The sequence below is a fragment of the Mauremys mutica genome, chromosome 4 (genome assembly GCF_020497125.1).
Source record: "Mauremys mutica isolate MM-2020 ecotype Southern chromosome 4, ASM2049712v1, whole genome shotgun sequence".
Lineage (NCBI taxonomy): Eukaryota > Metazoa > Chordata > Testudines > Geoemydidae > Mauremys > Mauremys mutica.
Window position 1 is genome coordinate 154805162 of NC_059075.1, and position 17744 is coordinate 154822905.

Sequence of the window (17744 nt, forward strand, 5' to 3'; positions counted from 1 at the left end):
TTATGATTTTTAGATCTAGTTCGTGTGAGAAATGCCATCAATTAATCCATTGTAAATATAATCCAAGAAATATCCTCTCAAATGTACGTAGGGGGTCATTCAACCCAGGGAAAGAGACTTCCACTTCAAATTGGCCATAACAGCAAACAAAATGCTTGTTCTTATGGCTTGTGATCCAGATTGCTGGTCAAAAGAGGATGGTGATGGAAGAGGAGAATTGAAAATGTTTTTATTTATTTATGTCAGGATTTTTCCTATTATTTTCCTCATCTAAATTTGCAACTTTCAAATGTTCAACATTTGCAATTTTCAAATTTTCTACATTTACAAACTCAGTTCCCCTCTCAGTCTTGGTTTTTCTACGTGAAAAAAGCCAACCTCTCTGAGTCTCTTCTCAGAAGATCGGCTTCCCAATCTCCTCATCATCTTAGAAGACCTTTTCTGCACCTATCCAACTCTGAGTCCCACTTTCTTTATCTCGGGTGCCCAGAACTGAGCACAGGAGTCCAGATGAGGTCTTCCCCGGGCCTTGTCCGATGGCATTAATACGTATCAATCGGTTCCTGGTCAAAATCAGAAATGTTGACATGTTGTGAAATTAGCAACATTCAAAACATTTTTGATTAGCTTCACCCTCAGCCAAAACCTCCATGACTCCTCCCAAGTTATCTCGCCCACCTGGCAAAAACAGACGCGGATTGCTGGGCCCTATGTATTTATGAAATGATCAGCAAAGGTTGTTTTATTCCATCTTAAACTCCCTAATCCTAAATATATACCTGAAGATAGAGATCTAGACCAAGTGGTTGACCACCCCCTTGTGACTATGGCACCCTTGCTGTAGTTGCAGAGGAGTGTACACACATTTATAGTGTTTCACAAAGTTTTTTGGCTGGGAATTTCCTTAGTTTTTAAATGTTTAAAATACTTCCCCAAAGGGAATGCTAAAACCCAGGGCCTTTAGGTAGCCAACACTGAGGAGACTGGACCAGAACTATAGATTCCTTCTTCCTTTTCCTTCTAGCTTGACAGAGGAGTGGGGGAATTCTCTCTTTTTCTCTGTCCTCCCGCCTTGGTTTTAAATCAGATACAGCAGGCAGGCCAGGAGCAGCAGGGTGTTGGCAATGACAGAGGCAGCCTGGCTGGGCGAGCCAGCGCCAGGGTGCTTTTGGCCCTTGATGTCTGCCACAGCACGGGATTCCCGGCCTTTGGGCTCCTTGACAAACTCCAGGTTGGGGATATATTCCCGGATCCAGCTTTGGTAGGAGGTGAGGCGACTGTAGACTCCGGGGCGGTTTCTGATGGCGCAGCCTTCGCCCCAGCTGACGATTCCAGCCAGCACCCAGACATCACCCACAATGCAGGCCATAGGGCCACCAGAGTCACCCTAAGGAGCCGAGAGAGAGAAGGGTTAGTGCACTGGGCTGGGAACCAGGGGGTTTGGGTCTATTCTGAGCTATGCCACGGACTTCCTTAATCACAATGGGGCCCTGATCTTGGTCGGGGCCCCAGTCTCAGTCAGGAGGGTCTCTGCAGGTGGCAGCTCTGAAATGCATTCACCTCTGGGGTGGGACAACTGGATTCACACAGCAGTGCTCCAAAGGGATGGCTCGCCCAGTACTAAAATGCAGCCACCTCTGGGGTGGGGCTTGGCAGGTGGAGAACAGTTGCCCTGTGATGCAGAAAAGGGATTGTGTAGTAGCTGTGACCTGCTCTGTGATGGGACCCTGGGCCTATACCTCCCCCCGCAGCCTGCTCCCTGGGCTGGGAGCCAGGACTCCTGGGTTCTCTCCCCAGCTCTGGGAGGGGAGTGGGGTCTGGTGGGTTGGGGGGGGGGGCTGGGAGCCAGGACTCCTGGGTTCTCTCCCCAGCTCTGGGAGGGGAGTGGGGTCTGGTGGGTTGGGGGGGGGGCTGGGAGCCAGGACTCCTGGGTTCTCTCCCCAGCTCTGGGAGGGGAGTGGGGTCTAGGAGCTGGAAGCCAGGACTCCTGGGTTCTCTCCCCGGCTCTGGGATGGGAGTGGGGTAAAGGGAGTTGTGGAGATGGGGAGGGGCTGGGAGCCAGGACTCCTGGGTTCTCTGGCCAGGGGACTCTCACGTTGCAGGCGTCCCTCATGCCCTCGGCGTAACCGGCACAGATCATGTCATCCTGGATGTTCCTGAGGGGCAGCCTGTTCTGCATGTTGGTGAGGTAGAGGTTCCGGCACGTCTTGGAGTCGATGATGGGGACTTGCAGCTTCTGCAGGGTCTGCGGGGACGGCAGGTCCACTGCAAGGGGCAGCAAGAGCTGGTGGTGAGGCGCTGGGCTCAGCCCGGCCCCTGGGGGGCAGCGCTGAACTGCCCTCCCCCGAGCACCCTGCCGTTCGGCCTGCGTCTGCTCCGGCGCTTCTCCCGCGGCCCGGCCACTGCACCCAAGGCTCCTCCATGCGCCTCCGCAGCTGAGCTTTCTAACCCCTCTAAGGCAGGAGTGTTCTCCCCTGTTCCCCCGTTCCCTTCCTCCCTACTCTGCCGCTCACGGCTTTCCTTCCTTCATCTCCTTGTTCTTCCCTTCGCTCCCTGTCCCTCCTGCAACCACAGCGGGTCGTTTTCCAGGCCTTTCCGCTTTCTGTTCTTCTCTCGCTGCCCTGCCCTTAAGTCCAAGGCTTTTTTCACTCTTCCATTCATTGTCTCATTCTCTCATTCTCTGCCCCCCGCCCCCCGTCTTTAACTCGAGGGCTCATTCTTTCATTTTTACACTCTGTCCTTCCCTCGGTGCGTCCCACCCCACCCCTTCACCAGGGGCGGCTCTATGTTTTTGGCCGCCCCAAGCAGTCATGCCCGGGAGGTGCCCGGGAGCAGCGGACCTCCCGCGGGCATGACTGCGGAGGGGGCGCTCGTCCCGCGGCTCGGCTGGACCTCCCGCAGCTGCGGGCGGTTCGCAGGTCCGGCGGCTCCGGTTGAGCTGCCGCAGTCATGCCTGTGGGAGGTCCAGCCGAGCCGCGGGACCAGCGAACCGTCCGCAGTCATGCCCGCGGGAGGTCCACTGGAGCCGCGGGACGAGCGCCCCCTCCGCACTCTTGCCTGCGGCAGGTCCGCTGCTCCCGGGGCTCCGGTGGACCTCCCGCAGGCATGACTGCGGCAGGTCCGCCGGCCCAGCCTGCCGACCCCCCGGGAAAGGGCCACCCCACGCGCGTGCTTGCCGCGCTGGGGTCTAGAGCCGGCCCTGCCCTTCACGTTAGGCCTCTTCCTTCCTTTTCTTTTGTTTTAATGCGTCAATTCACTCCTTGTCCCCTCCTTTAACACTAGGGGTCAGACTTGTTCCTTTTATTTCATTTCCCTCTTTCTTTCTTTCTTTCTTTCTTTCTTTCTTTCTTTCTTTCTTTCTTTCTTTCTTTCTTTCCCATTCCCTTTTTCTTTCTTTCTTTTTCTTTCTTTCTTTCTTTCCCATTCCCTTTTTCTTTCTTTCTTTCTTTCTTTCTTCCCCATTCCCCTTTTCTTTCTTTCTTTTTTGTTCTTTCTTTCTTTCTTTCCTTCCCATTCCCATTCCCTTTTTCTTTCTTTCCCATTCCATTTCCCTTTTTCTTTCTTTCTTTCTTTCTTTCTTTCTTTCTTTCTTTCTTTCTTTCTTTCTTTCTTTCTTTCACCCATCACTAGAACTCCAGATCGCCTGAGCCCTGCCAGACCTCACTCCTTCCCATCCTTCTGGCCCCGCATTCCCCTAGACCTACCCCAAGGACCCGTCCCCACCCCGGGTGTCCCATCCCGACCTACCCCAGGAGCGCACGTGGCCCCAGCCGGTCACCCAGCAGACTTTGCCCGGGGGAAACTGGACGGAGGCGTCCGGGAGGCAGATGGGCAGGATGTAGTCAGTGAAATTCAGCCGCCTGGCCAGCTGGACCAGGGCGATGTCTCCGCTCGTGGTCTGCCCGGCGTAGCGGGAGTTGGTGATAATGCGCTGGACCGGGCAGGCGCACGCGTTGGGGCCCGGCTTCAGCAGCTGGTGGGCCCCCAGCACCACCCGGTACTGGGTCAGGTTCCGGGCCCTGGTTGGGGGCAGAGAAACACATCAGAGACAGGTTGGGAGTGAGGGGCACCGGCAGGGCTGGGGGGGGCAGGGCTGGGCTGGCAGGGGGCTGCGGGTCGGGAGTGAGGGGCACCGGCAGAGCTGGGGGGGGCAGGGCTGGGCTGGCAGGGGGCTGCGGGTCGGGAGTGAGGGGCACCGGCAGGGCAGGGGGGGCACGGCCTGGGCTGGCAGGGGGCAGCGGCTCGGGGGTGAGGGGCACCGGCAGAGCTGGGGGGCGCAGGGCTGGGCTGGCAGGGGCTGCGGGTCGGGAGTGAGGGGCACCGGCAGAGCTGGGGGGGCGCAGGGCTGGGCTGGCAGGGGGCTGCGGGTCGGGAGTGAGGGGCACCGGCAGAGCTGGGCCAGCAGGGGCTGCGGGTCGGGAGTGAGGGGCACCGGCAGGGCTGCGGCTGGAGAGCCCCGTACTCACTGGAAGAAGCAATGAGCGGCCGTAACCACCCATTCGTCGTTGATCAGGGACGCCCCGCACATGTGGACTCCTTTCCACTGGATGCTGGCCTGCCAGGGGAACTCTCCCGGCACCGTGTCCTGCCCCTTCACCAGCCGGTTCAGGTTCAAGCGAGGCTGCCCGCAGACTGCGGAGAAAGGGGACAGAAGGTCGGATCCGGGCTCGGCCCTGGGGTCCGGTGGGTGGCGTTGCACAAAACCGAACACCTTAGCCCCGCCCCTTCCCGGTGGCCCCGCCCCTAACCCGAGGCCCCGCCCCTGCTCACTGCATTCCCCCTCCCCCGGTTGGCTCGCTCGCCCCGACCCTCACTCACTTTCACTGGGCTGGGGAAGGGGGTTGGGGTGTGGGAGGGGGTGCGGGCTCCAGGGTGGGGCCAGAAATGAGGGGTTTAGGGTGTGAGAGGGGGCTGCGGGTTGAGGCAGGGGGTTGGGAGGCAGGCGGGGCTGAGGGGTCTGGGGTGGGGCCGGGGATGAGGGGTTTGGGGTGCAGAAGGGGTCTCTGGGTTGGGGGGCGCTCAGGGCTGGGGCAGGGGCTTGGGACTCGGGGTTACCTCAGGCGGCTCCCGGTCAGCGGCCCAGCGGGGCTAAGGCAGGCTAGTCCCTGCCTGTCCTGGCTCCGCACTGCGCCCCGGAAGTGGCCAGCAGGCCCAGCTCCTAGGCGGGGGGCCAGCAGGCTCCGCGTGCTGCTCTCGCCCACAGGCACCGCCTCTGCAGCTCCCATTGGCCGCGGTTCCCGGCCAATGGGAGTGTGGAGCTGGTGATCGGGGCAGGGGCAGCGCAAGGAGCCCCGTGGCCCCCCAGCCTAGGAGCCGGACCTGCTGGCCACTTCCAGGGCGCAGCGCGGAGCCAGGACAGGCAGGGACTAGCCTGCCTTAGCCCCGCTGGGCCGCCAACCAGACTTTTAAGGGTCCTTTTTTGACCGGGCGTTCCAGTCGAAAACCGGACGCCTGGCGCCCCTACTGCTGGGGGGCCGGCACCGGGCGTGGGCATTGCTGAGAGTGGCTCAAGACTCACCTCCGTTTGCCTCGCTCTGCTGGGCACCTGAAATGCAAAAAGACAGAGTCAGAGGGAGAGCCACGGGGTCTGCCTAGATGCAGCAGCCTCAAGGGTCCTTTCTCCCGTCCACCACCAGGGGGCAGCAGAGAGACCAGCTATGCTACCCAATTCCACCCCAGAGGTGGCTGCATCTCAGCACCAGGTGAGTCATCCCCCCGTGGCACTGCAGTGTGGCTGTTCCTCAGCTGCCCCACCCCAGAGGTGGCTGCATCTCAGCACCGGGCAAGCCATTCCGGTGCAATGTTGTGTGTGGTTGTTCTCCAGCTGCCCCACCCCAGCAGTGGCTGCATCTCAGCGCCAGTCGAGCCATCCATGTGTGGCTGTTCCCCAGCTACTCCACCCCAGAGGAGGAAAAAAAAGGTCTTTTGAGCCGGCCAAAAAGTTTGATTTGGACATTTTTGGACAGAAAAATTCCTGCCTCAAACAGATTTTGAATTTTGAACTGTAAGGAAATGAGCCAGGGGGGAGGGGGGGGGCGGGGGAGAAGAAAAAAAGTCCAGAAAAAAGTGGAAAATCCAAAAACCCCTTTTCGATAGACCCAATATGGGAAAAATATTTTTTTCAGTTCCTCAATATCGTCAGGGTTTGGACGTTTGAATTTCAGCTGGGGAAAAAGTTGGGAAAATATTTGAGTGGCAGGAACCTGTTTCCCACCCAGCTCTGATTTGGGCTTCTCGGAGCAATTGGTTCAGGCTCTCTGAAGACTCCGGCAGTGTTGGTTTCAGTCAGGGTGGTTCACACCTCTCTGAGCAATCGGCTCAGGCTCCCGGCAGACTCAGACAGCCCCACCATGTTGGTCACCCTCCGAGCAGCTCCCTGCCTCAGGTCACCCCGCTGTGACGGGTCTGGGATTGAGGGTCTCGGACCTAGGGCTGTTCCCCGGCTGCTCCCAGAGGCAGATCCACATTCCAGGGCCGGGATGGGATCCGAGCAGGCGCATCACAGCTGGCTTCATGTTCCCATGTTTAATTACGGGGTGGCAATTACCCGGGATTAGGGAGAAGGAAGTGAAGGATGGAGGCAGGGAGCTCCAGCACCGTGGAATGTGGTTCTGCCTTCGTGTCGTAACAGGTCTGGCGACAGGCCCGGCCCAGCGTCTTTGGGCTGGTCACACCCCGGCATCCTTAATCCTTCCTGCTGCCCCGGATTAGCCTCACAGGCCCATCTACCCTGGTATCGCGCCCCCACCCCTGTCACCCCGGATCAGACCCATGGGCCCATCTACCCTGGATCCCGCCCCCACCCCTGTCACCCCAGGTCAGACCCATGGGCCCATCTACCCTGGATCCCGCCCCCACCCCTGTCACCCCAGATCAGACCCATGGGCCCATCTACCCTGGATCCCGCCCCCACCCCTGTCACCCCAGGTCAGACCCATGGGCCCATCTACCCTGGATCCCGCCCCCACCCCTGTCACCCCAGGTCAGACCCATGGGCCCATCTACCCTGGATCCCGCCCCCACCCCTGTCGCCCCAGGTCAGACCCATGGGCCCATCTACCCTGGATCCCGCCCCCACCCCTGTCACCCCAGGTCAGACCCATGGGCCCATCTACCCTGGATCCCGCCCCCACCCCTGTCACCCCAGCTCAGACCCATGGGCCCATCTACCCTGGATCCCGCCCCCACCCCTGTCACCCCGGATCAGACCCATGGGCCCATCTACCCTGGATCCCGCCCCCACCCCTGTCACCCCAGGTCAGACCCATGGGCCCATCTACCCTGGATCCCGCCCCCACCCCTGTCACCCCAGGTCAGACCCATGGGCCCATCTACCCTGGTATCGCGCCCACCCCTGTCACCCCAGCTCAGACCCATGGGCCCATCTACCCTGGATCCCGCCCCCACCCCTGTCACCCCAGGTCAGACCCATGGGCCCATCTACCCTGGATCCCGCCCCCACCTCTGTCACCCCAGCTCAGACCCATGGGCCCATCTACCCTGGATCCCACCCCCACCCCTGTCACCCCAGGTCAGACCCATGGGCCCATCTACCCTGGATCCCGCCCCCACCCCTGTCACCCCAGGTCAGACCCATGGGCCCATCTACCCTGGTATCGCGCCCCACCCTGTCACCCCAGCTCAGACCCATGGGCCCATCTACCCAGGCTCCCGCCCCCACCCCTGTCCCCCCAGGTCAGACCCATGGGCCCATCTACCCTGGATCCCGCCCCCACCCCTGTCACCCCAGCTCAGACCCATGGGCCCATCTACCCTGGATCCCGCCCCCACCCCTGTCACCCCAGGTCAGACCCATGGGCCCATCTACCCTGGATCCCGCCCCCATCCTGGTCACCCCAGATCAGCCCCATGGGCCCATCTACCCTGGTTCCCGCCCCCACCCCTGTCACCCCAGGTCAGACCCATGGGCCCATCTACCCTGGATCCCGCCCCCACCCCTGTCACCCCAGGTCAGACCCATGGGCCCATCTACCCTGGATCCCGCCCCCATCTCTGTCACCCCAGGTCAGACACACAGGCCCATCTACCCTGGATCCCGCCCCCACCCCTGTCACCCCAGGTCAGACCCATGGGCCCATCTACCCTGGATCCCGCCCCCACCCCTGTCACCCCAGCTCAGACCCATGGGCCCATCTACCCTGGATCCCGCCCCCACCCCTGTCACCCCGGATCAGACCCATGGGCCCATCTACCCTGGATCCCGCCCCCACCCCTGTCACCCCAGGTCAGACACACAGGCCCATCTACCCTGGTATCCCACTCCCACCTCTGCCCCCCATCTAGCATGACATCATGTCTCCTCCTTCCCACTCCTTGGCATTGTGTACTCAATCCACACGACCCACATGAATGACGTCGCCTTTTGCCAGGCTTGCCCGGGCAGTGGCTCGTTAAGAATTACAGGTCCCTCATTAGCCAATTAAACAGCTCAGCTGTAGAACTCCCCCGGAGGCGTGGAGTTCTGCCGGCTGGTGGCACCCGGGGCCGGGGGATGAGCGCTTGGGAAGACGGTGCCCACCTTATCTTCCAGGGCCGGCCTCGCTGGGGTCCCGGCGGGCAGAGCTGTTCGCCTGGCACGGCTCGGCTGGAGTGTATGGGCAGGTCGGGCATCGGCTGAGGGACACGGAGGAGAGACCAATGGGGTAACTTTCTCCCCTCACATAATTCTGGAGCCCTTCAGGACAGGAGAAAGGCAGGACTCCTGGGTTCTATCCCCAGCTCTGGGAGGGGAGTGGGGTCTAGTGGGTTGGTGCATGGGGGGGCTGGGAGCCAGGACTCCTGGGTTCTCTCCCTGGCTCTGGGTGGGGTCTAGTGCGTTGGAGCATGGCGGGGCTGGGAGCCAGGACTCCTGGGTTCTCTCCCCGGCTCTGGGAGGGGAGTGGGGTCTGGTGGGTTAGAGCAGGGGGGTGGGAGCCAGGGCTCCTGGGTTCTCTCCCCGGCTCTGGGAGGGGAGTGGGGTCTGGTGGGTTAGAGCAGGGGGGTGGGAGCCAGGGCTCCTGGGTTCTCTCCCTGGCTCTGGGAGGGGAGTGGGGTCTAGTGGGTTAGAATGGGGGGGCTGGGAGCCAGGACTCCTGGGTTCTCTCCCCGGCTCTGGGAGGGGAGTGGGGTCTAGTGGGTTAGAACAGGGGGGCTGGGAGCCAGGACTCCTGGGTTCTATTCTCAGGTTTGCTAAAGATTCCCTGGGGGTAAGTCCTTGCTTTGCTCTGGGGCTCAGTTTCCCCCTCAATAAAATGGGGTGCATGATTCTGTGCCGCTTGTAGTGGGAACCGTCTCTTCCTGTGTGTCTGTGACGGGATTAAAAAGTTTGTGCCAGATGCTTCATTTGATTAGGAGAGAGGCTTAAAATATGTGGGGAACTGAGAGAAAGACAGCTGCATCTCGGGCAGGGCAGATGGGGAACAGGCCCACAAGGATGGCTCGCCCAGAGCTGCAATGCAGCCACCTCTGGGGTGGAGCAGCTGGGAAACAACTGCACAGTATTTGCATTTAATCAGAGTCTGACTTAAATCTGCAGGTGATTCTAACCAGGGAGGCGTTGCATAGACAAGGGTGGACCTGAAACTCAATATAAAGGTTGCTAGCAAAAGGTGAAACAGGCCAGAGAAATAACTAAATGATTTCTATTGCCTATGTAATGAACCACACTGGCGCATGCTTGATATGGATACAGATTTAGGACAGTTCTTACAATTTAACCCATTTTTGTGCCAAAATAAAAAAAATACTTTTTTTTTTTTGCATTATTTTAACCAAAATCATGTTGCATGTTTGCACAAAACCTTTTTTTTAGCCCAGGTTATGGCATTTTTGGATCCAGCTACATTTTCAACTCAAACATTTGACCCAGAGTTTAGTATGTTTCGATAAATCTTGGCTTCTTTTCCCCACTAAACCTTTGAACACCCCAGATACTGCAAATTGATGGCAATTTTGCAACCAGCGATTGATGCTAACACAGAGTCAGAACAAGGATAACAGGCTTGCCAGGACCCTGTCTCTAGCCCTCAGCCAAGGCAGTAGGTTCGTTAGGCCAACTCCACCAGCAACATCAATTAACAAGAAGCTGCAGATTTGCCACAGTGCAGGGAATCCTTTAGATACAAAGGACACAGCCCACCCTTGACTCACAGAACTATGAATGGAACCAGGAGTCCTGGCTCCCAACCCCCCCCCTCCCGCTCTAACCACTAGACCCCACTCCCCTTCCCAGAGCCAGGGATAGAACCCAGGAATCCTGGCTCCCAGCCCCCCCTCCCCCGCTAAACACTAGACCCCACTCCCCTCCCAGAGCTGGGGAGAGAACCCAGGAATCCTGGCTCCCAGCCCCCCCCCCCGCTCTAACCACTAGACCCCACTCCCCTTCCCAGAGCCAGGGATAGAACCCAGGAATCCTGGCTCCCAGCTCCCCATGCTCTAACCCACTAGACCCCACTCCCCTCCCAGAGTCGGGGAGAGAACCCAGGAGTCCTGGCTCCCAGCCTGCCCCTACTCCAACCCAGTGGACCCCACTCCCTTCCCAGAGCTGGAGATAGAACCCAGGAATCCTGGCTCCCAGCTCCCCCCCGCTCTAACCACTAGACACCACTCCCCTTCCCAGAGCCAGGGATAGAACCCAGGAATCCTGGCTCCCAGCACCCCCTGCTCTAGCCCATGAGACTCCCCTCCCAGAGCTAGGGGTAGAACCCAGGAGTCCTGACTCCCCAGCTCCAGCCGACTAGACCCTAGTCTACTCCCCTCCCAGAGTGGCAGATAGAACCCAGGAGTCCTGCCTCTCCCCTCCCCACTCCCTCTCTGTAAGCAGATCACTCACACAGAGGACAAAGTGGGCATTCACCCACGAAAGCTCACGCTCCAATACGTCTGTTAGCCAATAAGGTGCCGCAGGACTTTTTGCTGCTTTTACAGATCCAGACTAACACGGCTCCCCCTCTGATACTCAGACAGACGGACTCTCTTACCCATCAGCACAATGTGCAGGACCAGCGACCCCATTCTCCTTGCCCAGCTCAGCCTGCTGGCCTTGGTTCGCCGCTCCTCCATACTGCTCGTGAGCAGCACCAATCACTAAACCCAAAGGGGATTCCAAGGCTCCCCGAGAGAGAGGCAGCCAGGCCACCGGGCGATGCACCCAGCCAGGAGAGGGTGTGCACCCCAACGCGGTTTATATCCAGCCAGTTAGTCTGCCTAGAATGTTAACCAACAGGTTCAGCAGACGTCGGCACATGTCCTCCCTTCTGCCCAAGCATCCCTGTCGCCGCTTGCCAGTGTGCACCAATTGTTCCCTCAGTTCTCCTTTCCTGTTCCTCTCCCTTCCTCTGGAGCTGCCCTGGCCTCCCTCCTTTGCTGCTGCTGGCACCTCAGGTGACCCCAGTTTGTGGGGTGAGGTGTCAGAGGCAATGCCTTGCCAACAGTAACACGGCCCTCCGGTGCAGTATTAAGAAATGGAGCTGCAAAAAGGCGCTGAGGTTCTTCACAGTAATACTCCAGTAAGAATACAAGTACTGTGATAGTATTAATTACGATTTATTATTACTTATTATTTTATTTTATTTTATTAAAGGTGGTGTTCTGGTATAGCACAGTAATGCTCCTGCAAGCTCACTGGTGTGGTGATATGCAGTGGAGCTGCAAAAGGTACTCTGGTATTTTTACAGTAGTACTCCAGCAAGAATATTAGTACTGTGGTATTAAGATTACAAAAGGTATTCAGGTATTTTACAGTACTATTCCAGTAAGAATACTAATACTGTGGTATTCTAATTATGACTCCCAAAGGTGCTCTGGTATGTTGGAGTAATAGCCTAGCAAGCTCACTGATAACATAAATACTCTTAATAGAGATACCAAGAATTCCCTGCTATTCTGCTGTAAGACTCCAGTAAGAGAACCAGAACTGTGGCCCTCTTAGGAGAACTACAGTTGGTATTCTGGTGTTTTACAGTAACACTCTAGTTAGATCACCCATATTATTGTAGCCTTAAAAGGACTATAAAAAGTACTCTGGTATTCTGTGGTAATACTCCAGCACGCTCACTGATACAGTAATATTCAGGAGAGGTGCAAACGGTACTTTTGTATTCTATGGGAATACTCCAGTAAGATCATTAGTATTTTCACTCTTTATAGGTCTCTGCAAAGTACCTTGGTATTTTAAGCAATAAGATTACCAGGAGTTTGGTACTCTTAACACAGCCATGAAAGATACTCTGGTATATTATACTACTAGTCCAGCAATCTCACTGGTAGAATAATACCAAACAGAGCTGCAAAAGGTATTCTGGTATTCTACAGTAACATTCCAGTAATATCACCAGGACTGTGGTACTTCTCACAAAGGGTACTCTAGTATTTTACAGTAATACCCAGCAAGCTCACTGGTACAATAATACTCAACGGAGCAGCGAAAGGCACACTAATATGTTACAGTAGTACCCAGCAGGCTCGCTGGTACTGAAATACTCTTAGATCTTTAAAATGTACCCTGGTATGCTTCAGTCCAGTATTATAATCAGGGCCAGAAAAGGTACAGTAATTGGATATTTTAAAGTAATCCTCCAGTAAGGTGACTAGCATGGTAGCAATCTTAATAGGACTACAAACTATACTTCAGTATTCCTGAGAAATAGCCCAGTTATTGGAGTACCATGCAAAAGTACTCTTGTAATACCCCAGTTGGATTACTGGTACCATACAAAAGCTCACTAATATTGTAGTATTCTTCATAGGTTCTCTAAAGACAATCTGGTGCTGTAGAGCAGTACTCCAATTACTTTGTTATAGTACTGAACAATAATACTCTGGTGTTCCACATTAATACTCCAGTAAGTTCACTATCAGTGTGGTGCACTTAATAGGGCATAAAATACTTTGGTATTCTATAAGAAATAGTCTAGTTACATTACTTGAATGCATCCTAATGCCATACACATTATCACTCTGGTATGCTATGACAATGCTCAGCTAAACACCTTAGTCCTCTTAATACGGCTATAAAATATACCTTAGTATTCTACCATAATGGCCCAATAAAATTATCGATACTGCACAAATATATGCAGGCAATACTTCCAGAAAACTCACTCTTTAGTGTAGTACTCATAAAAGGAGAATCACAACTGCTGTAGTACTTGTCACAGAGACAAAAGACTCAGGTATTTTATAACCGAACACCAGTAAGTCCACAGGTGCTGGATTTCTCTTAACAGGGTTATAGATAATCCGCTGGTATTTTGAAGGAATATTCCAGTTGCATTATTATAAATACTGTTATTACAGTAATACTCCAGGTAAAGCACTAGTACTGTAAAACTGCTCTGCTACTTTACAGCAATACATTAGTAAACTCACTCGTACTTTAATATTCTTAACAGGGCTACAAAAGTCCTTTAGTATTTTACAGTTATTCTCCAGTGAGAGTATTTTTATGCAGTACCAGCACTATTATTATTATTGGAGAATACCGGAATGCCTTTGCGCACTACTAATAGTCTACCCGTATTATTACTGGAAAACAGCCGAGTACCTTTGTGCAGTACTAATAGTCTAATGATATTACTTCTGGACAATACCAGAGTACTTTCATGTAGTAATAAATCTATTATTACTGCAAAATACCTGAGTACTTTCTTGCAGTCCTAATGTTCTAACTGTATTATTGTCATTGTTATTACCGTAGAAGAGCATAATATTTTTGCGTGCAGTATAATACTCTGGTACGCTGCAGTAACAATAATCCAGGGTGACTCTTGCAGGTTTCTGGAAGTGTCTGTGAAAAACAGGAAACCTGTCAGGGTTGCAATCTTGCAGGAACACAGGGTATGAAACCCAGTTAAGTTAGAGGAGAACTGATTTTTTTCCAGACTGTTTAAAGTGCCCAGTTGTTTTTATTAACAGGAACTAAACACACAAGTATCACTTGGTCGAAAGAGCTCTTCCAGTCACTCCTGAGAAATATCTCAATGTACATCCCTAAGACATCTCAGCAGCTAGCCAGCAAACAAGAGAAGAGAGATTTTGTAAGCAATTCCCCAGCTCCTGGAGGGGAGTGGGGTCTAGTGGGTTAGAGCAGGAGGGGCTGGGAGCCAGGACTCCTGGGTTCTCTCCCCAGCCCCTGGAGGGTCTGGTGGGTCAGGGCTGGGGGAGCTGGGAGCCAGGACTCGTGGGCTCTATTCCCACTTCCTGGCTGGGTTGCGTGAGACCCAGAGGAGACAAACCCAGCTAGTTCTCCCTGACCCCACCTTTCAGAGATGCTGCAAACCCTGCCATTTCCTGCCAGGGATTTCAGTGAACCCCACCATCCCCTAGGCCAAAACCCCATTCATGGCAGTTGGGGTCAGCTGGGTAGCAAAGGGGCCAGGGGATGCTAGGGGGGCAGCGGATCTGTTGGGGAAGGCCTCACTGGGGGATCGGAAGGGAGCCAGGGTGCTGGAACTCTGCCTGGCTGGCCTTGTTTGCCCAACAGCTTCCTGGAAAGGCTGTAATTATCAGGGCGAGGCACCCAATTAGAGGGATAAACTCCCCATCCAGGGGCCCTTCTTTTGGGGCAAGCTTAGTCCTGGCTCCCCTTCCAAAGCCAGAATAGAACCCAGGAGTCCTGGCTCCCAACCCTCCCCCCTCTAATTGTCTAGACCCCACTCCCCTCCCAGAACTGTGGATAGAACCCAGGAGTCCTGGCTCCCAGCCCCCACCCTGCTCTAACCCATTAGTTCTCACTTCCCTCCCAGGGTTTCTGACTCTTAGCTCCCCCACTGCTCTAACCCACCAAAGTCCACTCCCCTATCCAGCTATCCATTCCCAGTACCCCCATCTATCCTTATATACATTTTTCCATTCAGCCTTATCTCCACTGTGATCCCCGGACTCCTCCCAATATTCACCACTGTCGTGTAATTAGGATCTGTTTTGTACAAAGGCTGCCTTGTGAGGTATTATTCTAAAAGTCTTGATCTACTAGCACAGAGGTCAGCAACCTTTCAGCAGTGCTGTGCCGAGTCTTCATTTATTCACTCTAAGTTAAGGGTTCGTGTGCCAGTCAGACATTTGAACGTTTTTAGAAGGTCTCTTTCTATAAGTCTATAATATATAATTAAACTATTGTTGTATGTAAAGTAAATAAGGTTTTTTAAACGTTTAAGAAGCTTCATTTAAAATTAAATTAAAATGCAGAGCCCCCCGGACCGGTGGCCAGGACCCGGGCAGTGTGAGTGCCACTGAAAATCAGCTCGCGTGCCGCCTTCGGCACCCGTGCCATAGGCTGCCTACCCCTGTGCTAGACAGTAATACCTGATTGGATTGTATGTGCTATTGTCGTAGGTGAAGGTATGAAGTTTGGCTATGTAGGTGTTACTGAAACATGCTCTGAGGCTGAAAACACCCCCAAGCAGCCTTTTCAGGTACAACAGTAAAAAGGCCAAACCAGGTTAATGGGTTATAGAGGAAACGCGCACAGGCACAAGGATCACCCCAGGAATTGTGTACAACAGAAACTTCTCAGAGATAGCGCTGCACAATGGGAACTGCTTCACCCAGGTCACAGCCAAAGAGCTTTCCAAAGAAGATACAAAAGGGGGTAAACGACATCATGGGGGGACCTCACTCTCCCTGCAACACCACACCTGGAAACGCCCGAGGAACAAAGACTGAACAGGGGGGAAGTGATGCGCCGAGGCTAAAGGATTTCTAGCCTGTGTAGGAAAACCTGAGAAACCCAAAGCTGCAAAGCCAAGGGAGCTTGTGCCTTGAGAATCTGCCGGCCCGTTTATCAATCGGGGTGAGAATTTGCTAATTCATATCCTACCTACCTAGTGTGTTAAGCTCAGTTTGCGGTTTTGTTGAGTAGGCAGTCTGCTTTGATCTGTTTGCTCTCACTTATCATCACTTAGAATCTATCCTTTTGTAGTTAATAAACCTTATTTTACATTTTAATCCAAACCAGGATACGTTTGGCTAAAGTGTCTGGGGAAAATCTCAGCTTGGTTACCACAGGTGTGCATGGTCCTCTTCACATTGAGGGAGAGGCAGACCGGGCGTTAAACCATATACTGGCCACACCCACCAGTCTATCTACCCCCGCATCCCTGTCCATCTACCATCCACCTCCATACACACCCCTCTATCCATCCATCCATGTAATGCCCCCAAATGCCAATCATACACAGTTAAGCTTGCCGTGCTCTGGTTCGTTCCCTGGGAACGGGTCAGTGCGTGTGGTGGAAAAGTAAGCGCACTCCCACGGGAAGTGGTGTATTCTCCAGCTTTCAATGGCATCAAGACCAGCTGCCTTTCTGGAAGATGCTTCAGGCCAACATAAGTGACGAGGCTCCACAAAGGTGTCTCAGGATGAAATGTAACGGTTTGCGTTTTACAGGAGGTCCAACTACGGGATGTGTCGGTCCCCTCTGGGCTTAAAATCCATGGCTCGATGACTGGGAGAGACGGAGGAGGATGAGGAGAAGGTGGCATCATCCCATAGATTTGAATTCCAGCGTTTGCCTGCACGCACTCCAGTCACATTCGCGGCGTGAGGCGTTGCTGCGCTGAGTGACGGCAGGATCAGCTGGCTCTGTGCTATGAAGCGATGTGCACGTCAGCCTTGAGAGATCCGTCACACCCCGGGTCAGCGCCAAGTCCTGGAGGGTGGCCCAGGGATCTTCTTGCTCGTTGGTGTTTGGTTGCCTCCGTGACTAATCTCCAGGGCTCAGGTGAGGGAGGGCAGCTTCCCAGAAGGAAACCTCGAGTCAAGGGCTGGGGGTAGCTGGGGACACAGGCTGTTACGCTGTAGGGAATAGGGGTGACCGTTTATAAAGTTACGGATACCAATGTTACAAAGATATGTCCTGTAAGGTATCTGCGGAACAGTTATAATTAAGTCACAGAAGTCACGGATTCTGTGACTTTCCGTGACCTCTGTGACTTCTGCAGCGGCCGGTGTGCCTGGCCCAGGAGCCGGCCAAGCATGGCCAGGTGCACCCCCCGGAAGCAGGAGTTTGGGTGTGTGGGGGGCCCCAGGGCTGGGGATTGGGGTGCGGGCGGTACTTACCTGATGGGGGAGCTCCCTGGAAGGGTGACAGGAGCTCCCCTTCCTCAGCTCCTAGCTCCACATGCTACCTCTGCGCCCGCAGCCACCGCCCCCGCAGCTCCCATTGGCCGCAGTTCCCAGCCAATGGGAGCTGCAGGGCTGGGGCTGGGGCATAGCGGAGGCAGCACATGGGGCTCGCAGCTGAAGGTCGCTGCTTCCCAGGAGCCGGATAGGGAACCTGCCCCAATCCTGCTACCCCCTGCAAGCATCCGCTGCACCCCCCAAGCCATGCCCCTCTGAGCACCCATGGCACCCCCCGTGCCATGCCCCCCCTGAGTACCCGCGGCACCCCCCGGGCCGTGCCCCACCTGAGTACCCATGGCACCCCCCGTGCCGTGCTCCCCCTGAGTACCCCCAGCATCCCCCTGGGCCACGCCCCCTTGAGTATCCATGGCACCCTCCAGGCTGTCCCCCCAGCACCTGTGGCGCCCCCAGGGCTGCCCCCCCAAGTCCCTCCCCCCAAGTTTTAGTCAGGGGTATATAGTAAAAGTCATGGGTCATGAGCTGTGAATTTTTGCTTACTGCCTGTCACCTGTCTGTGACGTTTACTAAAAATACCCGTGACTAAAATGTAGCCGTAGCTATAACTGACTAAATGGGATGATCGTGTTTGTGTGTCTGTATCACATATGCATTATGCGCGGTA

At 55.1% G+C, this 17744-nt stretch overlaps 1 protein-coding gene across 1 annotated transcript in view; it reads right to left on the minus strand.

Moving 5' to 3' along the window:
* Positions 1-843: 843 nt before the first annotated feature.
* LOC123368679 (serine protease 27-like) overlaps positions 844-17744 on the minus strand; it is a 28397-nt gene continuing 11496 nt past the window's right edge. Inside the window, exons 2-6 of the mRNA XM_045013679.1 lie at positions 5519-5545; positions 4467-4632; positions 3748-4019; positions 2096-2265; positions 844-1387 (exon numbers count right to left, since the gene is read on the minus strand). Coding sequence (XP_044869614.1) covers positions 1079-1387; positions 2096-2265; positions 3748-4019; positions 4467-4528 — 813 coding nt within the window. The 5' untranslated portion in view covers positions 4529-4632; positions 5519-5545 and the 3' untranslated portion in view covers positions 844-1078. The remainder of the gene's footprint in view (positions 1388-2095; positions 2266-3747; positions 4020-4466; positions 4633-5518; positions 5546-17744) is intronic.